We start from the raw sequence: 25493 nt of genomic DNA on the forward strand, positions 1-25493 counted from the left end.
AGCCGGTGTACAGCTTCTGGGTCATGTGGCCAGCATGACTAAGCCGCTTCTGGCGAACCAGAGCAGAGCACGGAAATGCCGTTTACCTTCCTGCTGGAGCGGTACCTATTTATCTACTTGCACTTTTGATGTGCTTTCGAACTGCTAGGTGGGCAGGAGCAGGGACCGAGCAATGGGAGCTCACCCCGTCGTGGGGATTCGAACTGCCGACCTTCAGATCGGCAAGTCCTAGGTTCTGTGGTTTAACCCACAGCGCCACCTGTGTCCCTTCCTCGATAGATAGATGGATTAAATTTATATACTGCCCTATACTCGGGGGTCTCAGGGCAGTTCAACTCCTGTAAGGCAGGAATCTTTTTGCCCAGAGTGGAGCTCAAATTCATGACCCTGATATTAAGAATCTCACGCTCTAGCAATCTGGAAGGCTGCATTTTCCTCATCCCTGCTTTAAAGGTCCTTACAAGAAGAATTGGATAAGCAGCTTGGCTTTGTAAATATTGTTGTTTTCAGAGTCTTCCTGTAGAATCTCAAATTTTGAATGGTGTCTGGGTTTTAATCTTTTGTACCGGGGGGGGGGGGGAGGTGGGTCTCTAGCATAGCCACAAACTGCATTAAACCCTTAAAACTGAGGGGGAGGGCAGAGGGAGAAGGCAATAGCAGAACATAAACAACCAGACCTCAGAGTTTACGCTGGCAAACGAAAAGGAAGAAACAACAACACTGAGGATAAATGCTCATTTGATGGAGCTGGAGTCACATGACTGGAAGCATCAGATAACTGTGTTTACAGCTCAATGCTTGGGTGGGGGCAGGGACTGACGCTGCTTGACAACTTGAGCACTTGCTTGACAACAACCTTACAATGCCGGCACTTAAATGAATGCTTTGTAAAGGCATATGCAACTTTGGGCCTGGATAGTTGGGAGAGCAGCTGATGTCATCTGGTTATAACTCTCCAATTGCTGGCATCTGTGAGAGAGGCTCTCTTGGTTGCCCTGCCTTTAGCTGATGCTTATTATGCAGCAATATGGGGGACAGCCTTCTCGGTGGTGGCACCCCAGTTCTGGAATTCCCTCCTCTACAAGATACAACTGGCACCAACTCTCTTGAGTTTTTGGCACTAGCTGAGGAGCTGGTTAATTATTTCTAAATTTTGCAGAAAGTGGCTTGTGTCAGGCCACTTGGTGAGCTCATAGCAAAGGTGAGATTGGAACCTGGTCTGCATTTCTGTCTCTTTGTCTCAACTCGGGTGGGAAACCTCTGGCTTGCAGGATAATCTGTGGGAAGCATGCTGTCGAAGCAGACTTCTGCAGCCAGCAGGATGAGTGGACAATACAATCCTGCTCAGTTTGGCGGCACCTGCCTGTTCCCCTGCTGAGAACAGGTGTGCACAGCCTAAGTGCAGTGTGGGGCTGTTTGAACGCTCTTTTGCAAACAGTCCGGTGCTGCTCTTTAAACTTCTGATTTTGGAGATTCAGAGAGTCATTTGGGGGTATTGTAAAGGGGTTTACAAATAGCTCCATGTTGCACTTTGAAGTTCTGACAGCAGGGGCTACAAAGTACTGCATTACTTGATGTCACTATGGTTTCAGGTGATTGACAGGTGTGTGGCCCCAGCCACATATACAATTTGGCCCTGCAGGGGTGGGAAAATAAGGATTTGGCCTGCTGGTTAGAAATGGTTTCCTATTCCTTCCCCAGCCAATGATTCTTTATTGTGAAGATGACACTGTACAAGGGAATCCCATTTCTTCTGGTTTCTTCTGATATTAATAATCTGGGTTACTCTTATTACACCTCAGTTGAATGGATCACAAAGATGTGCATTACCACCTCCTTAGGTAAAAGCATAACCAGCGGATCAAATTAATGTTGGCTAATGTAAACAAGGAGTGGCTCTGCTGGATGCAAGTTCCTTGTGAAAGCTTTACTTGTGGAAGTTTCCCAGTGTGCGGGCCAAGAAAAACAGAGTCATTTAGTCCTCTGAGGTGTTCAGTAACAGAATGGTTCTCAGTGAAGCAGTCAATGTAGCTTTGGGTAATGAAGGCTGCATGGTGTATGTGGCAGAATGAGGAGAGTTCATGTCTCAGTTCAGTAGTGAACCTTGCTGCGGAATTTAAGGGCCAGACATCTTCTCCCTGCCCAACCTACACTGCAGGGTTGTTGGGAGCATAAAACAGAAAGAAATGCTGCCTGACCTCTTTGGAGGAAAGATGAGGTGCAAATGTGACAGATATGTAAATAGAAGATAGTGGCTGCACAGAGGGGCACCAAACCATACAGTAATGTTGGCCACACTGTCAGCTTTGGGTCTTGTTATGTGGGGGCCTTTCTCTGTCTCTTCTCAAGGCCTTATTCCCTCAGCATGTTATATTCTGCCTGTTCCTTTACACTTGTTCTAACGAAAACAAGCCCAAGAGCTAGAATTTCCAGAGCTCCCTGTGAAGAGGGACAGTTAAACCACTCTGAAAACTGTTGCTCCATGAGGGGAGCAGGTGTCTCCTAACCTATTCTCAGAACCCGTAAGAGACTGACGTTCCTAGAATTCTTTGGACTGTTGAAAGTGGTCCAGGTGGGGCCTGCCTGTATGTGCAGTGGCTCTGATGCGTGAACGTCAGAAACAAATTCTAGGCTTTCATGTTCAGTACAAAAAAGGGCACGTAGCAAATTGGCTGTCATTAATGAACTAATAATGCACCCCCAAGTACACCTGCCCTCTCCAGCAGTTGTTGCAGGGAAAGATTGGTAATGGTACGTAGACGTATTTTAGGGAATCTTGCCAGTTCACTTGGGACCTCTGAGTTCATCCAAACTGCTATCTATGCTTGCTTCTCCATTAGCCCTTTTCTCTGGAATTGCCACCCTTTGGCCATATGCTTTTTACGGAGAATCCAGATGTTGCTGTTGTTAAATTGCTGCAGTCCAGTATTTTCTGTGTTGTCCTCCTGTATTTTTCAGATCTCAGTTGTGGGCATTTTTAGCTGCTGTAGTCGAATGGGACTGCAGCTCAGGCAAAGCACTATGGATGATCGTGTCATTAATTTAAAAACTCCTGTTTGTAAGTCCTGCTCTTTGTATTGCTTCCTGTTGCTTCCTGCTGAGAAATGTGACGAGAGCCCCTTAACTGGCGCATTGACAGCTTCTCCTCCAGATGGGCTGGTGGGGAGCTTTAGGTTACTGTATTTAGGAAAAATGACTACAGCAGAGGGAGACTCTGAACACTTTCACCATTAACAGTAGTTTTGTGAGTTCAGTCCTTCAAGAATTCACAGTGTAAAGCAGCAGATAAGAAAGCCAATGTCACATGTGTTGCAGTTTTCAATGGGATTGCATTGTTCATGACTGAAACATTCTAAATCTTGCCTCTTACTGTTATTTTAATTGCTACTGTCCCTGATTTAAATTCTACACTTTGTAACAGGACCTGTGTAACAAAAGAAAAGGAACTTATGTCTTATGAATGGTTAAACTACACCTTTAATAAGCTCTTGCTTTTATTCTTCTAAAGTAAAGAGGTTTGTTTTGTCCCACTTTTCCTTCCCCAGGACTCTGCAGAACAAGAACCTCCCCACCCTAACAAAGGCGATGTTCTTCAACTTACGAACCATTCTGCTTTCTGACCCAGATAGAGCCAGCCAGCAGTGGAAAGAGGAAGGTCTGTTTCACCTCTCCTACAGTACAATGTTCAGGTGAGCACAGCATACCTAAGCCCTTTCCTCTGATACAGGAAGATGGTGGTGAGGTCTGCTCAGGGCCAGCGTATATTTATTCAGACAGTTTATATACCGCTTAGTTGCCATCATCTCGAAGTGATGCACAAGAAACTCAGTATAATCAGTTAACATTATAAAGTCAGAATTCAATTAAGCTGCCTGCTGGAATAAAAAAGTATTCAGTGGGTGCTGGAAGTTCAACAGGTGGGGAGAGGGCTGTCTATCTCAACTAGAAAGGCATCTCATAAAACTGGGCTCACAATACCAACCCAATGGCTCCTTGTGGATACAAGCCATGCATTTGAACCATGGGCGGCCACCAGTAGTGACTTGGCAGGGATATAAGGGATCAGGTGGTTCCTACATCAGATACCCCAGTAGTGATATATGGAAGTGAGAGCTGGACCATAAAGAAGGCTGATCGCCGAAGAATTGATGCTTTTGAATTATGGTGCTGGAGGAGACTCTTGAGAGTCCCATGGACTGCAAGAAGATCAAACCTCTCCATTCTTAAGGAAATCAGCCCTGAGTGCTCACTGGAAGGACAGATCGTGAAGCTGAGGCTCCAATACTTTGGCCACCTCATGGGAAGAGAAGACTCCCTGGAAAAGACCCTGATGTTGGGAAAGATGGAGGGCACAAGGAGAAGGGGACGACAGAGGACGAGATGGTCGGACAGTGTTCTCGAAGCTACCAGCATGAGTTTGACCAAACTGCGGGAGGCAATGGAAGACAGGAGTGCCTGGCGTGCTCTGGTCCATGGGGTCATGAAGAGTCGGACACAACAACAACAACAACAACAACAACAACAACAACACATCAGAAACCCAGTGGCATCACTGGGTACCAGATGGGACTCCTAACTCACCAGGGGACCCATTGCCAACCCTCTGCTTTTCTTCCTCCCTGCTCTTGCTACCTGTTTGCCATTCCTCACAAGGAAAACAAACCGCAACAGAAAGGGAGAGAAGGAACAGCAGCATCCATCGGACCTTGTCCTCTCCCTCCAAGTGAGTCTGCAAACTGGACCAGCCCATAGGTTGAGGGGCAAGCAAATAGGCCAGGGAGATAGCAGTGAGGAAGAGGAAGAGCAGTGAGGAAGAGATCATCTTGCCCAAAGGCCCCCAAAACATGGGTCTGTATAGGAAAGGAAGCTTGGTCTTAATTCTTAAGTGGAATCTGCAACGGTGTGTCCTTAGGACTGAAATTGGCACTGTTCATTTCCTTGTCTATCCTTCCACCATCCTGCAGAATGTGGAGAAGAATACATATTGAATGTCTAAATGGACAATGGCCTTGTAGAACACCACTTTTAATGAGAAATAAAACACAATTTAAATATCAAATGGACCTTTAGGCCCATTGGGGATCTGGCATGTATATTGGTATGTATCTAGCCAGGATCACACAGTGGAACATTTTCAGTTCAGAATCCAGCCTTCTGGGGAGAGTTTAAAGCACAGATGGGAAACTTGTGGCCTTCCAGTCATTTTTTGAATGATGTCACAACATTGGCCATGGTGGCTGAGATTAATGGGAGTAAGAGTCTAACAGCATCTGGAAGGCCACAGCTTCCCCATCCTGCTCTAAAGACTGCTGGGCCTCACTTTTTTACAAAAGTTATCAAGAGTTGTAACCCAAGGTGACTTTGCACTTGTGGAAAGGACTTCTGCTTCCACATTGTGGGACACTGTTTTCAAAACAGATGGAAGCTGGTTTGAGGGAAGATGTGCCAGAGAACAGCATTTCTCCAGAAGCAAGCGCATTGTGGCTGATGTTGTGTGTACTCACAGGAGCCTGAGTAAACAGCAATGTGTACACAGTCATTGTACACATTGTACACATAGTGCACACCATAGATGGTGATATTGTCAATAGATGAGGAGACTGATTATGAGAAAAATGGGATGGAAGAGATAAAACTCAGCTTTGGATATACTGAGCATGAGACAAGCAAGAAGAATAGCAGAAAAGCAGATATTTAATATAGATATGAATTTTCAAAAGGCACGCATAATGAGTTGAGGATGAAAGGGTTTGAATAGAGAGGTAGAGATGACACCATTTCCATATAAATGGTACTGAAAGTCATTGTAATTAATATGTAATCTAGATGACTGTGATAGTTATATTGCAAGAAAATAAAAGTATTTTAAAGAGGATTTTTATTGTTTCTATCCCCACTTGCCAGAGCTGGGTTCCTGACACTGTATGGCAATGAAGGCAAAGATTATGAGGACAGCAGGAATCAAGCTAAAGACCTGGCCTTCTCCCTGGAAATATACACTGAGTTTTATAAACTGGACCGTCTTTTGATGAAAGCTGCTCGCTCCATCTTGAGTGCAGGTTGGTGTGACTGGTCAAGAACAATCATTCCCCAAACTCTGGTGCTTGGTAAATTGGAAGTGGTGTGTGGCTCAGCCTCCAAAAACAACACTCTCCATCACCAAACCTGGAAATTCATCTCTCAGCCTTTGTAGGCAGAGCTAACTGCTTGAGGCACCAGACTTGGGGAGAGCTCATGGGACTCTGGAGAATTGCAGGAGGCTGCCCCACCCCAGCATTTGCTGCTTGAGGTAGCTGCCTCAATCTGCCTAATGTTAGGGTCGGCTCTTCCCTATCCCCCAACACACCTTTATTCATGTAAATTTATTTTTTGCATTTTAAAATTAAGTTATGTGTATTTGCATAAATGCATATGCCTATGTGTGTGCATGCACACACTCACACGACCACACAGATCTCTAACGGATCTTGGATAGCCATAGGATTTCAGAACCGGAAGGTAATTTGAAAGCGATCTACTCCAACCTCCCTGCTTTGTGCAGGAATTTTGCAATAACAGAATCCTCTGCAGATGGGGCCTGATGCGCCTCTTAGTTCACCTAGTGAAGTCAAGTCCACCACCTCCCAGGGAAGCCTTCTATACTGTCGAGAAGCTCTTGTTATTAGGAGCTTTCTCTTCATGTTAAGCCCAAGTCTGCCTCCTTGCAATTTCCACCCCTTTGTTTTGTCTTGCCCTCTGGACCAAAAGTACACAAGTCTGCACCACCGTCTAGATCTGGTGACCCATCACCATTGAGCTCTTTTGCTAAACCAGCAGAGCTTCCATCCCACTCCTTTTTCCACCGCTGCCGGAGCCATCTCTACCTTGGGAGCATTTTGGGTTAGGCCGTGTCCCTCAAGTTTCATTCTCATGTCTTCAGAGTTTTGGCGGTGGCAGCTGCTGCTCCACTAACCAGATGTTCCCAGTTGCAAAAAAATAAGCCCATAACACTGCTGCATAAATGTGATCTGACAGTAACAGAAATGTAGCTTCCAAGAAGGACTAGACTACTTAATGTACAGAAGCTATTATGAGCAGTAGATGGTGCTATTGTGCAACCTTTCAGGTGGTTTTGCCTTGCAGGGAGTTGTGGTTTGCTTGTTTTTTTAAGGAATAGATAGATCTGGTTACCCCAGGGTGAGCAAACTTTTTCAGCAGGGGGCTGGTCCACTGTCCCTCAGACTTTGTGGGGGGTCAGACTATATTTTTTGGGGGGGAAATGAACGAATTCCTATGCCCCACAAATAACCCAGAGATGTATTTTAAATAAAAGCACATATTCTACTCATGTAAAAACACCAGGCATACCCCACAAATAACAGAGATGCATTTTAACTAAAAGGACACATTCTACTCATGTAAAAACACGCTGATTCCTGGACCATCCATGGGCCGGATTCAGAAGGTGATTGGGCCAGATTCAGCCCCCGGGCCTTAGTTTGCATACCCATGGGTTACCCATTAGAATGATACTTGCAGAATAGTGGAAAAACTATGAGGACTACTACTCAAACAGTGGAAACCTCCATGGCAGCAGAGTTCCACCACTGGCATAGCCCAGCAGAGGGACCACCACCTAATCCTAACCCCTCTCTCCCAATAGTGCTTATTATGGGGTTAGGATTCTGCTCTGTGCTGTACACATATCATAAGATAAGACAGTCCTTTTCTACAGACTTACAGTCTAGTAGACATGATTCAAAAGGAAAGGGGAATGGGGAGGGAAGAGGAATGCAAGTATCCGAACAGTTCCTCCTCCTCTAGCTGGTTGATGGGGCCCAACTAGTCCTTACCATGCCATTATACACCTCCTGGGAGGCAAAGGTTTCAGCCTCTGCTCACTGACAAAGACCAGAGTGTGCTTCCCTTTATCTCTGCAATCCCAGGGTACTGCTTAGAGTTCTCCTGGATTCAAATTCTTGCTCAGCTATGAATGGTGGCATTGGAGAATCTTTCAGTATACCTACTGATTTATGAAATCATTTGTCTCCCACCTTTCATTCTTAACAAGGACCCTCAAGACGGCTAACAATTAAAATTGGAATTAATGCATATAATGCAATAATCTAAGGCAATTTGAGAGAATACCATTATCTCACAGGGTTGTTGTCCGGAAAAAATGAGGCGGCCCCATATGTGCTTTTCTGACCTCTTGTGGGAAGAGGTATATTAGTGCAATCACAATAATACAACATCCATATTGATGCCACTGGCTTTTCTATGTGCAGCGGAAAAGAAGGAAATCAACAGCATTAGGAAGCACCTCTGGAAGTTACTGTCTGTGAAGAGACTGGATTGCAGAGCTAACCGAAGTGTTTGGCTGGACAGCTACAAACAGCACCTGGTGGACCTTGGAGTAGATGAAAATATGCAGACAAGAGCAATGCTGTTGCAGCTCTGGAGTACTCAGGTAGGAAATGCCACCATCCCACTTCCTCAATCGACACTTTCCTTTTGGAGTTTAAATGGTAGGCTTGACTCTCCACTTCCAAACTTCCATGCAACCTCATTTTTTTTTTTTAATCATGAATGGGTGAAGTTAGGAACATGTACATTTTAATCTAAAGGCCTATCATTAATGTAAATGTAGCACGTGGATGTGATTGCTGCATCTGTATTCAGGTTCTCTGATATTTGCTATGAAGACCTGCGTGCATGCATTTGCCAAAGAGCTACCAGTGTTTTGACAGTGACAATCTGCTTCACAAGAGGGACTCTGTATCCTAGTGGAAACACAAGGTTTGCATGCAGAAGGTCTCAGGTTCAAACCCTGGCATCTCCAGTTAGGGCTGAGGAGGTCACTTAAAATAATACCAACCAAGAACAAGAAGTATTATGTGATAACATAATATTGTATATAAACAGCAGAATGTATCATTTGATGCAATAAGCCAGAAATGGTAGTTGAGGGAAGTCAACAGGGAGGGAGGAAATTGGGAAATGTATGTTTAACAATGATATTGGATATTTGTTTTCAGAAAAGAAAATTAATAAAAATTATTTTTAAATAATAATAATAATAATACAGTCATACCTCGGGTTAAAGTAGCTTTGGGTTGAGCGTTTTCAGGTTGCACTCCGCAGAGACCCAGAAGTAACAGAACGTGTTAATACCGGGTTTCACTGCTCGCGCATGCGCAGATGCTCAAAATCATGTCACGCACATGCGCAGATGTGGCGAATCACAACCTGCTCAGACGCGGGTTGCGTTCACTTTAGGATGTGAACAGGGCTCTGGAACGGATCCTGTTCTCATCCAGAGGTACCACTGTACCGACTAACTGGATAGCTCAGCGGGTTAGAGCTTCTTGCTGATAACGCCAAGGTTGCAGGTTTGAGCCCCATATGGAAAAGCTGCATATTCCTGCATTGCAGGGGTTTGGACTAAATGATCCTCAGGGTCCCTTCCAACTCTATGATTCGATTACCTTGATGGGCTAAAGCCTGACTTGGTATAAAACAGTTTACTACTAGGGGAGTATCAGTAGTGGCAGAAGAACATTGTATTCAGGAGCCCCTAATCAGTTTCCAGAGGAACCTTTTTGAGCACGCTCTGAAAACCACTGCATGCAGCTTGCTTTTCTGCTTCTTCCACCTGTAACCCCGTGCCCCCCCCCCACATTCCACATGCATTAGGTCATCTGCCCCAAATGACATTGGGGCAGTTTACCTGCAGCTTCCCTAGCAGATGACAGGAATTTTCTGGAATGCAGTCTCCAAGGAAGCGGAAGAGACTTTATTCCACCACCACCCCATAAAGCACGAATAAACGCATTTGCTTGCAACATGAATGATTAAAACCTTTTGCACTTTGTCCCCTCCTTTAAATGCCTGCACTTTAATTAAAAGAGCAGTCGCCCTCCTTGAAAAGTTGTGCAGAATAAACTTGCATCCTCCTCTCCAAAAACAGCATGAATTATGTATGCCCTGTGCTCCTCTCTGTTGGGTTTAATGTACTGTAGATGCACTTGCTATCAGCGATGGTGCTATATTGCATTTCACTTAATCATCACAATTTTAAAAAGAAAAGCAGAGGAAAAGTACACAAAGCTAGGTCCGCCGGATATTTTTTTTACCCTTGATTTTCCACGGAGTGTATTTTCCAGATTCTGAAATAGATTTGCCATCCTGGGTGCAAAGGGGCAGGTGGGAAACTTCCCTATGCAAAGACAACCTGTTTTTATAATTAGGAAACTCTGAAACCCTCTTAAAAAGTTCACCTGCTAAATGATTAGGATAGTGCATGGAGGAGAATGGAGATGAGCTCAACAGCTCCATCCTTTTATGTCACCTCTTGAACTCTCAGATCCATAACTTTCCACGGCTTGGGACCTGAACTGCTTTGGCAAGCAACCTTCTCTATTTGTGTCAGCTCTCCACACATTTTGAAAGCATGGAAGACCAGGGTTCTAGATTGTACAGTGCATGTGTACAGCACAGGCTCCCTGCTACAGAAATTCAGCCCCAGACATGTGGAGGGCTATGAGGAGAACATGATGGAGGGGGCATGTTCAAGTTAGATGCTAAAAACTCAAGCGGAGCTGAAACTGTCCCTTGCATGATTCAAGTTACATGGAGGAAATGCACTTCCAAGGGGGGCTTGAGTTCTCAGCTGTCCATTTAGCACTGATGGTCAAACTCTTGCTCCAGGTTCAACACATTTAGGAAGGGGGCTTAACATTGTAAACGGACCATGGGGGTGAGGGGGGTGGTACGCCCCAGGTGCCATCTGGGGGGGGTGACATCGCAGCTGTCCTCACCCCTGGGACTCTCGCCGCTTGCTGTACACCCCCAGGACTTGCACTGCTTGCTTTGCATGCCCCGGGATGCACACTGCTTGCTGCACACACACCCTGATGCATGCCACGCCCCCTGGGACGTTCGCCAGCCATGCCCCCAGATGTACACCACCCCCAGTGCTGGAGCAGGTAGCTTCCCCACTGCCTGGAATTGAAGCTGGCACCTTTCGCGTTCAACTTTCCTGGCACTTTTTCTCCATATGGCCATTGGCTGCAGCAAGCTTAATGATGTGGGTGTACACAAGCCAACCTCATAAGCTAGGTCTAAACAAAGCACAAGACTAGAGCAAAAGCTGTGAGGTTTAGGGAAAATTGGGGGGGGGGAGCAAATATCTCACTTTTTCCTTTTTTTTACTCCCTTTTGCTTTGTTCAGCCTTTAGAGAGCAGTATAACCATTCTTTTCCAGATCGTTCCTGTAGTTCAGAGTGCTAGAAGCCTTGTTTTTGAACTAGAAGTGAGATGTAGGAATTGTATAGAGAGAAAGGGATGTTCTGTGGCTCAGTAAAAGGACACACACCATGCACGCAAAAGGTCTCGCGTTGCATCTCTGGTAAGGGATGTGAGAAGGCAGTGATTTCTATACTCATCACAATCTGTTCTGCCTCCATTCTGCAGCACTTTGGTTTCCACCAAATACTACATTATTCACCATGCTGTCTGCTATGGCTGAATTTATGTCGTAATTTCTGTTACCATTATTACCACGTATTCAACCATGCTTGGTTCGGGTGCATGAGCTCTGGCGCACCGAAACCCTGAGGAGAAGTTACATAATCTGCATATTTATGAAACCTTCCTAACTTATATTCATTGCAATGTAAGGGAGGTAGATTGAGATGCAAAGTTATCCACACACACACACACACACACACACACACACACACACACACTCCATCCAAACTCTCTCCAACATAGTCAGTCAGGGGTTGAGCTTGCCCTGCAATTGGTCCCATTGATTTCAACAGGTCTGCTCTAAGTATGACATGGGTACAAGCCTTCATGTTCTGCTTCCGGCTTTGATTCAATTACAGTGGTACCTCAGGTTACATACGCTTCGGTGGCGCAGCAGCAGCAGGAGGCCCCATTAGCTAAAGTGGTGCTTCAGGTTAAGAACAGACCTCCAGAATGAATTAAGTTCTTAACCTGAGGTACCACTGTATATGCCTAAATTCACAGGGCTTGTCCAGGCTCCTCCTGTTATTGTCTTCCTGATAAAAGAATTGTCAGATGCTTCGAGTTTCTGAAGGAGCCGATTAGGTCTGGGAATACTACCATTAATAATGCACAAGTGCTTGAAAGGTATTTATCAGCCTTTCAGGGCAATCCTTCAAGAACCATCCTCTTGTTAATTTACTTTCATGTTATGGATGCAATTGGTGTTCTTTACAAATGAAAATGATATTTACAGTGACTTGTGTTTTGTTTCCGTATGTTGTTGTAGTAGTAGATGCTTTATTGATTCATGAGTTGTTGTTTTGTTGTTGTTGTTGTTATTGTTGTTGACAATCTTGTTGTTGTGTTTATTTTTAGAGTAATGCAGGGCCTGCAGTTTTCTGGCTTCTCCTGTTTCTTTTAAAATACCCTTCAGCCATGGCAGCAGTTCAAGGTGAAATGGAAGCAATTTTTCGAAGTAGAAGACAAAAAATTGGACAAATGCATGGAATCAGCCAAGAGATTTTAGACTGCACACCCATTTTTGGTTAGTAATCTCACATTTGGAGCCAGCCTCAGGCAATTTGATACCTTCCATGAAACTTTTTTTTAATAATAAAAAGCATGTTATTTATTATTACATGTATATCCTGCCTTTGCTCCAGAGAGCAAGGTAGCATATATGGTTCTCCCCATACCCATTTTTTTACTTCAACCATCCTGTGAGGTAGGTTAGGCTGCCAAATGGTGCCTGGGTCTAGGTCACCCAGTGAGTTGCATGGATAGGTGTGGATTTGAACTCTGGTCTCCCAGGTTCTAGCCCAACACCCTAACCACTAGACCACACTAGCTCACAGCAGTACCACTGGCTCCTGGAGTCCCTGCATCCATCCCATGTGCTTCTTTGACATCCAATTTCCCTTCACATGTGGACCCAGGACCACCAGATTCTCTACTGTCCCTACATTTCTGTGGTCTGAGTTGCACTGTTTCCAGATACCCCTATCATGGTTATAGCTGTCTCCATGAGCTTCCCAGTTACTCAGTCTTTCTGAATCTGCGCAGAGCCGGCCCTATCATTAGGAAGTGTAAGGCAATCAAGTGTAAGAGGGGCAGGGCCAACATACTTAAAGCAGGATCCCTGCTTCAGACCTTTAGCCTCAACATGTGGTCATGAGGGGGCATAATGGTGGGGGCAAGGGAAGCATCTGCCCCTCAGACAACTGTATTCACCTGAGGAGAGAACAACTGAAGTGGCCTAATATCTGCACTTCTGTGCAGGAAACGGTACATAACTCTCATATGATGGCGCCTGCTCAAGTATTTCATTACACGAGTCCTGTTTCAGTCATGCTGGGAACCTACAGGGAGCTGAGCAAGACTTGGAAGGACTGGTTTTGAATGGGAGACCATCAGAAGCTGGTGTTACCATTAAACTTTACAGGACCTTCGACAGGTCCTAGGCACCCATGAATTACTTCAACAATGCTCACATAACCAATTGAGGTCCTAAGTCATGGTGGTGGCCTCTTCAGTGCTTGGGCAGGACCCTGGTTTGAGAACCCTGGCATTCTGGTACAATTTCTATCTTCTCATCCAAGAGATTAGAGGACTTTGGGTCCATGACAAGTTGGTGGAGCTTTTCATTGGAGGAGCCTGAGACTACTTCAGGGATAGAGTCAAAGATCAAACCTCCCTATGCAGGGTGATCCATGGAGTGTTATTAATTACTGGGCCTCAGGCACATTTGGGAAGTGCAGGGTCCCTGAGGAAGACTCATATTTGTAGAAGCCTCGCTCAGTATCTGAAGAGCAATAAGTTGGCTGGCACTTAATACCTCTTTCACTCATGCTCACTCCCCTAAATTTCTCTGAAATGCACATCCAAATTGCTGCTGAGCCTCCCCTGCAAGATTTATGTGAATATGTGGTTATTCTTAATGTGTAGTCATAAAGAGAAGAGAAATACTTCTTCATTAGCATCTGCCAAATGTAGGACTCCAACATGCGCTTATATAATCATTGCACAAGCATCCGGTTCAACATCAAATTTATTTGTGTCTCTCAAGAGAAGTAAGGTTGTGCCTAATGTTCAGGGGTGAATATTTCTGGCATACAAAGGTCACATTCTACACCACCCCCTCCCAAATCTGCACCTTTTCAGATTGGTTCACTGTCCCTCTGTGGAGCTGCTCCGGCACCATTTTTTAAATCCTCATTCTTGTTGGCTGCCTGATCCAGCCAGTCAAGGAGCACAAAGCCAGCATGATGTCACAGTGCCACATAACCAATCAGGGCTGGCTACGTGATGATGTCATCAGTCCAATTAGAGCGGCAGCCATGCCTCCTGCCCTCCCTTTGAATGAGCAACAGTCTTTGTCATATTTTGCAGGGCCTCCCAAGCTATCACAAAATCCCTCCACCCACATTTCATCTCATTGGGCAATGGAGGAATGCCCAAATTTCCTTGTTGGCTTTTGGAGGAACACTCAGATAATTAAGGTATTAATTTACACAGCATTTCTAACTGATTGTGGACTTTAAAATCCCTAGTTTAGTCATCTCTTCCCTTCCAAATGTGGAGAAACAGTGGTGCAGCGTTGCCAACATTGTGATCAGAACTGAGAAATCTAAAAGACAACAAGGTAGCCCTAGACCACCATGTCCTTTCATTAGATTACTCCTTAGGCACAAGGAGTATTTTAAGTCACTACATCTTGTTCCAAGCACTGCAACTCCTACATTTGCACCATAGTGCCTTTGTCCCCGACCATGTTTCCTTAAAGAGGAATGTTCATTAACTCTGTTCAAAACTGCTATTAAAACAGGGTTGATTTGTCCCGGCAGTGACACATTTTCACACCATTCTTCCTGCTAAAGATCAGCATATGCCGTGTAAGGACCTTTTTCAGCTGCTAGGGAAGATGGGCAATAAACCTGTTCAAACCAAGAATGCTCAGGGAGGATAAGACTCTAAGTACTAAGCACAACTGCTTGGAAGTAATTGTCCCATGGCAAAAAAAGAAGAAGCAGCAGCTCCAAAAAATCAGCAGATCCACACTATACACTTAAAGCATATTCCATGCACAAACTACAGCTCCCAGTATTCCCAGTTGTTGTTGTTGTTTGGGGGGGGGGAGCCACTTGCTTTAAATGTGTGTTGAATAGCCTTTGAATGTATGGTGCGGATCTGCCCATAGAAAAGTACGTAGTTTTGGGGGGAGAAAAATCCTAGCCTGGCTTTCACCCTGTCATGAAGTTTTCTTTGTACAGGATTTGATATTCATTCATTCATTCATTCATTCATTCATTCATTCATTCATTCATTCATTTATAAAGGGTCATTCCATTCTTTCCCAGCTAGAAATTGTAGCAGTCTAGTTCAGGAACTTTTTTATCTTACTATAAACTAGTTTTTAAAAACCGCCTCTAAATTCTGGTTCCACAGGGAGCTTGAAGAGATATGGATTGTTTCCCCCACTTTCATTTTATCTTCACAACATCCACGTGAGACAGGTCACCCAGCAAATTTCATGGCTGAGTAGGGAATTAAAACCTGAACCACGTGGCTCCAGTCTTTACTTTCTGACAGTGACCCCATACTGGCCTCCCACACTGTTAAAGAACGCAAATCTGTGTTCTTAAATAATTGGAGGGAGTTCTTAAGTCTTTGAGATGTAGGTACAAGGGATGAATGGTCAAAGTGCTGTGCGATAAGTATAGTACAATATATGTGCATTACTAGTAGTAATTATTATTTTTTAAAATATAGACATATACCATTTTCAGCCATCAAGATGGATTTAAGGGTAGAACACTAGAAATCTAATGCCGTGAAACAGAATATCTTTCAATCAAACAATAAAAATTAGGCTATTTATGTTATTTGGTATAACGTACTAAAATGTGGAAATGTACTGTTATGCTATAAACTGTAAGGAATGGGATGGTGGTTTTATAAAGAAATGGAGGGGAATAGCACACACCTGCTGTTTGCACTTAATGTATTTGCAGCAGGAAATCTTGGTGTAACTGTGATGTGCCTCTGGCAAATGTAAGGAATTGCACATAGAACGAATCTAACGGACTGTCAAATGCAATAGAAGGTATCTAAGGTATAAGGCAAATGTAATAGAAGGAATCTAAGGGACGCGGGTGGCACTGTGGGTTAAACCACAGAACCCAGGACTTGCCAATCAGAAAGTCAGCGGTTCGAATCCCCGCAACGGGGTGAGCTCCCATTGCTCGGTCCCTGCTCCTGCCAACCTAGCAGTTCGAAAGCACGTCGAAGTGCAAGTAGATAAATAGGTACCGCTCCAGCGGGAAGGTAAATGGCATTTCTGTGCATTGCTCTGGTTTGCCAGAAGCAGCTTAGTCATGCTGGCCACATGACCCGGAAGCTGTACGCCGGCTCCCTCGGTCAACAAAGCGAGATGAGCGCCACAACCCCAGAGTCGTCCACGACTGGACCTAACGGTCAGGGGTCCCTTTACCTTTACCTAAGGAACAGAAGAGGTTGCTTTATATTAAGTCAAGACCCTTCCTCCATCTAGCTCAGTAATACACTGACTAACAGTGGCTATCCCAGATTTCAGACAGAGGGCCTTTCTCCCAGCCCCACCAGGAAATGCCCAGGATTGAACCCAATACTTTCTGCATGCAAAGCATGTTCTGTACCATTGAGCTACAGCTGCAAGACTCTTCCTTTTTCATTGGACTAGACTCCTTATCGCTTTTCCTTTGCTTCCAGTTCAGTTTCTCAGGAAAGAAATCTTGCATTTCCTAAAGGATATCTCATGGTGGAATTTTCTTAAGTGAATTTGCAGTGTTAGAAAAGTGAGCCATCTCCTTGGCACACAGAGATAAAGGCAGCTGCTCCTACCTTTGCTCCTTTGCATGTTTATTGGACGCAGTAATTCCCCCCCTTTGCTTCTCCTGTTTGTACAGACAGCGCATTGAATGAAATGCTACGTTTGACAGCAGCTCCTTTCATCACCAGAGAGGTCCTTCAAGACATGAGCCTGAGACTAGCAGACGGCAGAGAGTACAGCCTGAGAAAAGGAGATAGGCTTTGCCTCTTTCCATTTATAAGCCCTCAAATGGACCCTGAAATTTATGAGGAGCCAGAGGTAAAGCTGCACCGTTCTGAATCATGTTCCTCCTGACAGTTTCCTCCACAGACTCCTTTCACTGCGTGGCTTATTTAAACCCACTGGGTCGAGTATTGTGACAATGCCATGTGCAGCATCCTTAAGACCACAAGAAGATCCTGCTGGCTCTGGCCAATGGCCCATCTAATCCATCGTCCTCTTCTTACACTGGCTCACCAGTTGCCTATGGGAAGCCAGGACCCGAGCACAGCAGCACCCTCACCACTGATGATTCCCAGTAACTGGTATTCAGAGGCACACTGCCTCCAATGATGATGAAGGTAGAACAGAAACTTCATGGCTAGTCACCACTGAAAGCCTTAACATCCATGATACTGCCTAATCCTCTTTCAAAGCCATCCAATATGGTGGTCATCATTCTATCTTGTGGGAGTGAATGGCACAGTTTAGCTGCCTGCTGTGTGAATAAGGGAATCTATCAGCTTTCTTGGATGAACCCCAAGATCTGGCATTATGACAGAGGGAGGAAATATTTTCTCTCTCTACTTTCCCCACGCCTTGCATAGTTTTGACCACCTGCATCATGTCTCCTCTTAATTGCCTTTTCTCTAAACTAAAAAATCCCGAATGCTGCAACCTTGCAATCATTCCTCAGCGGGGGATTGCTCCATCTCCTTGTTTATTCTCATTTCTCTTGCAGCTTGACATGGGCATAAAACCCATGCCAACATGTCGAAACAGCACAATATTGACAGAGTCACATTCCCATGTCTAAAAACAACCTAGCTTTCTGGGGAGGATTGGGCATGTTTCAGGATTATTAACGCCATACTAGCGTACAAACTGGTACTGTTACCAGTTTCTCGATTTCCATTTTCTTCGAAAAGAAACAAGTTTTAGCCCTTCAAGCTAGAGAGATAGGTTTGAAAGCGCTTGTTGACATCTCAAAGGGGAGGGAGGTACAATTTCCAGTGATCAAGAAAGGCAGTTTGGATGCTCAGCAGACTTTTTGCCCCACCAAAGACTAGCTGAACCAGAAATAATGCTGCACCTTGCACCTAATGACCTTAAGCCATTAGGTGGGTAGGCAACCTAAGGCCCAGGGGCTGGATCTGACCCAATCGCTTTCTAAATCTGGCCCACGGATGGTCTGGGAATCAGCGTGTTTTTACATGAGTAGAATGTGTGCTTTTATTTAAAATGTATCTCTGGGTTATTTGTGGGGCATAGGAATTCGTTCATTTTTTTCCTTCAGAATATAGTCTGGCCCCCCACAAGGTCTGAGGGACAGTGGACCAGCCCCCAGCTGAAAAAGTTTGCTGACCTCTGCAGCTTAAGCCATGTTTGCTTATGGAATTCACTTCAACAGGACGTGGCAATTGCCACCAATTTCGGTTATTTTAAAAGGCAACTAGGGGGAAAGGGAGGCAAACTGATGGAAGATCATGCTACCAGTGGATGCCTCTGAATATCAGTTGCTGGGGAACAACAAGAGGAGAATTACCCTTGTGTCCTTCTTGAGGGTTTCCCAGGGTATCTAGTTGGCCATTATAAGGAAAATGGATGCTAGACTAGAAGGGTCTTGGATATGATCTAGCAGGGCACTTCTTATGTCCTTAAGCACATTCTATATGAAATGTGTTGCTTGACAGGAGTGCCAAGGCAGACATAGAAAAACAGACTGTCCTTTTGCAATTCATCATTTGGACATACTGATCTCACTTATCTCCCAGCCTGCCATGTGAAATAGTGGAGAGCAACAGAGAGGGGGCAAAAGTCCTCATGGTTTGTGGATGTCGCATACACTGTATTAGCTTGGCTGGAAATGGCGAAATCCTCCATCCGTAAGTGCCTGAGCTGTTACTGTCAACACTGATCTGGCTCACCTGTTCCACCCTTGGTAGAGCTCCCGGAATTACTCTTGTGATAGAAATCTTAATGGATCTACACAGCCATTGCAAGTTGGATATTCGATATGCCAACAAGCCATGATTTCTTGTATCCAAATCACAAAGAGCTTCTGGTTCACATAAACATATGGACACCCCGTGGTTTTCCTACACCTGATTATTCTGTCTTTGGTGACTGGCTGCTGAATGGGTGAATTGATTTGATTGGGGGAAAAGATGGCGTTGGGTGATGACAGAATTTCCATCTGTGATGTTAGATCCGAAGTGGCTCATTTGCACACGCAGCATCTGTTGGTTTTACAGTCACCTGTGAGCCTGCTCAGGTAATACGTGTCCCTCAAAAATTGGCTCTCAGGACCAATTCCAGGAGTAAAAATAATAACTCTCTGGATGTAAAAATAGAATGATGTAATCCAGGAGTTCCCAAACTGTTGTTCCTGGACCACCAGTGGTCTACAAGATGTCATATCTGAATTATATATTCATACCAATTTTAATTGTATTTTTATTGCTTATTTTACAGTTATGCTGGCTGCAACAGGTAGAAAAATCATTAATGGTCTGCAAAGACCATCAGTAATTTTCAAATGGTCAGTGGGGTGGGGGGCAAAGTTCAGGAACCACTGATGTAAAGAATGCTAAGTGCAGACCAGAATTGATAAGTGGAATTCCTTTTTGGCTGTTGCTGTGACAACCTAAGGCACTTCTTTAATATATCAATGAGTTTCTCCTTCTCTGTCTTCCTACCTCCCTTGCACCAGCACCACGTTAATTTTCTCTTTGTTAACAAAGAATCAAACTGGGATTGCTTCCTCTTATGAACAGCCTCCCAGGGACCATTATGGCAGAAACGATGCTGATATTATTGTAACTCAAGTCTCATTAAATTATTGTTTGTAAGGTTGCACGAGGCTCACCTGCCTCTCAATTAGCAAGTAAATTCCTGTGCTCTATTTCAGGATCCAAAAACAACAAAAAAACCCAACAGCATGTTTTAAAGTATTTCTCAAAATGCTCATCAATGCCTTACATGACAGATTTAATTTGGAGCAAGCAGAGACTCTCTGAGTAAGCTTAGAAAAAAGTAAGGTTGTTAACCTTAATTGCAATTAAATGTTCCACTTTTGCCACATTAAGCTTCCAGGCATCTATGATTTGAGAGCAAACATCTTTCCGCTCCCCAGGCACTTCCATCCCCTGCTAAAGGATCCAGATGTGAATTCTGTTGAGGAGAAGGAAATGGTCCTAAATGCCTAAAGCAATGCCAAAGTGGCACTGTAGCCAGGAGACGGGAGACTGGTGCTGTGGGCTGACTGGAAGGGTGTAGAGGAGGTTCTGGCTTTGAAATGCTGTTCCATTTTCCCCATTCCACTCCCAAGGACAGCCAAAGAGACTTAGACTGAGCATCAATACATTCAACAGCCAATTCTAAATGCTCTTCTTCCTTTGTCATAGAATGGGCCTCAGGCAGACAACTGGTTAGAAGAAAGCAATGCATCAAAGATGCATTTACTTCCATCTGCCCCAAGGAAATCCCCATTAATTTTAACAGAGTTTGTGGAGGAGAGCTTACTGTGGATTTTCCCCTGTGTTGTCACTCTAAGTTTCCTCTTGTATCTTGTGACTGAAAAGGGTGCAACAGGGGTAGCCAATATGATATTCTCCAGATGTTGCTGGACATCAGCCCCAGCCAGCAAGGGATTATGGGAATTGTAGTCCAATGACATATGGAGAACACCACATGGGCTATCTCTAGTCTACATGTAAACAATGTGCCTTATCACAGGAACTTTTATTCTTTTATTATAGTAGCCACCCCTACAGTATATATATATATTTTAAAAATCCAAACAGATCCCTGCCCATGACTCTAAATCCTTGCATGCTGCATTTTTAATGTTTCCTAAAAGAAACATTTGCTCACTTTGAACCTCTTCTTTTCCCCCAGAAATTCAGATATGACCGATTCCTCAATTCGGACGGCACAGAAAAAACAGATTTCTATAAAGGAGGGAAAAGCCTCAAGTATTACTCCATGCCATGGGGAGCAGGAATAAATGTCTGTATCGGAAAGTTCCTTGCAGTCAATAGCATCAAACAGTGAGTGAATTTGTCATGTTGATATAATGACCGCCTCTTGCAATAATTTCGATTGTAAGAAGCTAGCGCTGGCTTGTAACAGAAAGTGACAGCATGGCGTTTACTCAGAAGTAAGTCCCAAAGTGGTTGATAGGGATTACTCCCTAGTAAGTCACATTGCAGCCCCGCACTGGCCATGATGGCTGGGGACCAGTGAGAGTTAGAGTCCATCAACATCCAACCACAGGTTCCATATCCCTGGTCTGTCTGAAATGCGGGAAAGTTAGTCGGTGTAGACTTGCCTGGTCCTCAACCTGGTGCCCCCAGGTTGGACTACAAGTTCCATCATTGCTGGCAATTGGTTATGCTGGCTGGGGCTGATGGGAACTGGAGCCCAACAACAGTTGGAGGGCTCCAGGTTGGTGAAGGCTGGTGTAGACAATATTGAGATGGACCAATATGGCAGCTTCCTATCCCATACAGGATTCCCAGTCACATGGAAGGGGCTCTGTGCATGTAGGCATATTGCAGGGAGATATGCAACCAACACGGGGGGGGGGGGGGCAGAGCCTGCTCCTAGCCGTCCTCCCAGCCATATGCATAGTTCAGAGGAACAACTTACATTGTTATTAATTCGATTTATGAGCTGCTTGACACATAAGGACTCTCCAAGTGACTTACCGAATTTCAAAAGCATAAAGCATGGCATGAAATCAGGAAAAAACTAACAACGTATTGCAATAAAAGCGGTACAATAGCCTATAAAATAAACCCAATAAAATGGCAGCGAAAACGTTCCATCAATATAGAGAAAAGCCATCGGAGTTCTGTCAGGAACAGAAGACAAACTTCCCACTCCTTTGCTGTCCTGCATTTCCAATCAGATACTTAAAGCATGCTTTAAAAAATTTCTCCTGAGTTAGCAGGTTGACACCAGCAACTATCTAGCCCAGGGGTTGTCAGCCTGGTCCCTACTGCCCACTAGTGGGCGTTTCAGGATTCTAAGGAGGAGGTAGGGGGTTCGGCGGCACAAGCTGAATCCTCCTTCCATTGAGCACTGGAAATTTTACCATCAAACAAGATGCATTAGTGGGCAGTAGGTATAAAAAGGTTGACTACCCCTGATCTAGGCAAATGGCTGTGTGTACAGTGCTACTCAGTAACCTGTGGGGCTGGCTCCAGCTTGAATATTCTTGGTACAGCTCCTCCTCCTGCCCAGGTGGACCCCTCTGGCAGGTTTGTCTAGTGATGTTGCTCCTAAAACTGGTGCCAGGCACCTGCTATATCTCACCTTGATTCCAAGGTAGCACTGCTCAAGGGGCATTGTGGGAAATTTAAATGAAAGCTGCCTGGTCATCCAGCACTGCACATCTGCAGGGGATGCAGAGGTTTCAGGGAGTTCAAGGCAGTGATCAAATGTGATGTGCTACCTTTCAGCTCATGGTCACAATGCTGCACAGTTAAAAGGTAAAGGGACCCCTGACCATTAGGTCCAGTCGTGACCGACTCTGGGGTTGCGGCACTCATCTCGCTTTATTGACTGAGGGAGCCGGCATACAGCTTCCGGGTCATGTGGCCAGCATGACTAAGCCACTTCTGGCAAACCAGAGCAGCGCACGGAAACGCTGTTTACCTTCCCACCAGAGCGGTACCTATTTATCTACTTGCACTTTGACATGCTTTCGAACTGCTAGGTTGGCAGGAGCAGGGACCGAGCAACGGGAGCTCACCCCATCACAGGGATTCAAACCGCTGACCTTCTGATCGGCAAACCCTAGGCTCAGTGGTTTAGACCACAGTGTGCACAAATTGATAGAAAGCAATGTAAGACCTACATTGGCTCCCAGTATATTTCCGAGCACAATTCAAAGTGCTGGTGCTGACCTTTAAAGCCCTAAACAGCCTCGGTCCTCTATACCTGAAGGAGTGTCTCCACCCCCATCGTTCAGCCCAGACACTGAGGTCCAACTCCAAAGGCCTTCTGGCAGTTCCCTCACTGTGAAAAGTGAAGTTACAGGGAACCAGGCAGAGGGCCTTCTCAGTAGTGGCGCCCGCCTTGTGGAACACCCTCCCATTAGTAGTCAAGGAAATAAACAACTATCTGACTTTTAAAAGACATCTGAAGGCAGTTGTGTTTAGGGAAGTTTTTAATGACTGATGTTTAAACGTATTTTTAATACGTTGGAAGCCACCCAGAGTGGCTCAGGAAATCCAGCCAGTTGGGCGGGGTATAAATAATATGTTGTTGTTGTTGTTAATTCTGTGAGGCTTCTATTTGCTACAATCTCAGTGCCTCCAGACTCTCAGTATTTTGCAGGAGGGATTCAAGCACATCTCAGGAGATGCAGGTTTACACAGTTAAAGTAGATTAAACCACCCAGTTGCCCTAGTGCCACAAATCCCACTTTAAAAAAAGAATCAGTGTGGAAAGTGACAGGGAATTGCACTGAAAAGTATGGGATGGGCATGTTATTAGCAGGAAGATGTATGAACACCCTGAAGGCAAATCGGGATGAATGCAGGTTCAACGCTCATTATCAGCGCTCATTATCTCAAATAAGAATGAATGCTCAATAAAGACTGGATATGATTTAACTTCCTCTTAAGCTTTGGTGCAAGGAAATCAGGATGAATGCTCAACTAATATGTCATTTGGAGGAGCCCTAGGTGTGACCAGATGCCACCCCCATCTGTCTTGAATAATTTAAAATGAGCAGGTCACAAGATTTTCAAGTTTATCTAAACCATTCATTTATTTTTCCATGGAAAGAAATGTTAGGTAGCATTGCTAAGCCATGGAAGGCGGCAGCTTTGATTCCATTAAAAGAAAATCATACAAGCTTATCACACTGTTTTATGCACACTTAGCTATGGTTTTCCCAGTAGTGATGTACGGAAGTGAGAGCTGGACCGTAAAGAAGGCTGATCGCCAAAGAATTGATGCTTTTGAATTATGGTGCTGGAGGAGACTCTTGAGAGTCCCATGGACTGCAAGAAGATCAAACCTATCCATTCTGAAGGAAATCAGCCCTGAGTGCTCACTGGAAGGACAGATCGTGAAGCTGAGGCTCCAATACTTTGGCCACCTCATGAGAAGAGAAGACTTCCTGGAAAAGACCCTGATGTTGGGAAAGATGGAGGGCACAAGGAGAAGAGGACGACAGATGACGAGATGGTTGGACAGTGTTCTCGAAGCTACCAGCATGAGTTTGACCAAACTGCGGGAGGCAGTGGAAGACAGAAGTGCCTGGCGTGCTCTGGTCCATGGGGTCATGAAGAGTCGGACACGACTAAACGACTAAACAACAACAATCTGGGAGTGAGGCCCATTGAACACTGGGGAAGCTATTTCTGAGTAGACATGCCTACAAGATTACTTTGTATGGCTGCAACCTATGGACACTTATTCAGGAGTAAGCTCCTCTAGACTATACTGTTAAACTGTAGTTTCCATTACAGTTAAAAGCTCCTGGATAAAACAGAACTTTCTTTGTGCTGTATGGGGCCATACAGCAATCTGTGCATCTTACAAAATTGGAATTGTTGGAATGTTCTGTTTAAAGTATTGTTCTCCTGGTTTATAGTCATACTATCTATTTTACATTTTAAAAGTACAGAGCCAAGATCCTGGAGGCCACTACTTCCATCTTTCTCTCCCTCCCTACCCAACAGGCTTCTTGGCATGGGGGGGGCGGCAGCAGGGGGGATAGATTGATCTTCCCAGAGGTCTAACTGATAGCTCACCAAATGCTTTTGTAAGGATGCAGGAAATCAGGCCTAAGGCCACATATCGTCACATCCCTGTCTTTGGCCCTACTGACCAAGTTATTTTTCTCATTTCAGGTGTGTTTTCCTCCTCTTAAGCTATTTTGATTTGGAGCTGAAAGATCCCAATGCAGCAATCCCAGCCTTTGACAAGGAAAGATACGGCTTTGGAATGTTGCAGCCAGAGAAAGATGTCATCATTCGATATAAACTGAAAGCTCAGTAAAATTGTATATTTCTTCCCCTTATCGTCAAGCTCCTCTGGATATCCCTTCATGTTCTGCAAGAAAACAGCTGCTCACTGGTTTCAGTTGAAATTTATTTTGACATGGCATGGGTTGCTAAGGTGTATTTATATGTTATAGCTGCAAAGAGGGCATAATAAATTGTTCTCTGTGGCATCTGCAAGCTGTTCATTTGCAAAAGCTCACCGGATGGCTATTGGGGCCCCTTCAGACAGGTGTTTTCTGCAACATGTCATTGACTCAATAACAGTGGTGAGCTTATACCAGACCAATCCATACATCATTCTCCTTTCTTATTTTGTGATGCTGTCCCAATGCCATCTGGGGGCACACTCTTAAACTACGGAATACTGCAACAAAAGTGGAACATTTAAAAAAACCCAACAACCTTGA

The 25493-nt window shown here is 44.7% G+C and overlaps 1 protein-coding gene across 3 annotated transcripts in view; it reads left to right on the forward strand.

Moving 5' to 3' along the window:
* The window catches only part of PTGIS (prostaglandin I2 synthase), a 46708-nt gene extending 21452 nt beyond the window's left edge, over positions 1-25256 (forward strand). For all 3 annotated transcript variants that reach the window (XM_083508132.1, XM_083508134.1, XM_083508133.1), the window contains exons 4-10: positions 3546-3689; positions 5905-6059; positions 8268-8449; positions 12370-12538; positions 16938-17119; positions 20960-21111; positions 24934-25256. In XM_083508132.1, coding sequence (XP_083364258.1) covers positions 3546-3689; positions 5905-6059; positions 8268-8449; positions 12370-12538; positions 16938-17119; positions 20960-21111; positions 24934-25081 — 1132 coding nt within the window. In that variant the 3' untranslated portion in view covers positions 25082-25256. The remainder of the gene's footprint in view (positions 1-3545; positions 3690-5904; positions 6060-8267; positions 8450-12369; positions 12539-16937; positions 17120-20959; positions 21112-24933) is intronic.
* Positions 25257-25493: the final 237 nt, after the last annotated feature.

Source organism: Podarcis liolepis (genome assembly GCF_965112155.1).
Source record: "Podarcis liolepis genome assembly, chromosome: 6".
NCBI lineage: Eukaryota > Metazoa > Chordata > Lepidosauria > Squamata > Lacertidae > Podarcis > Podarcis liolepis.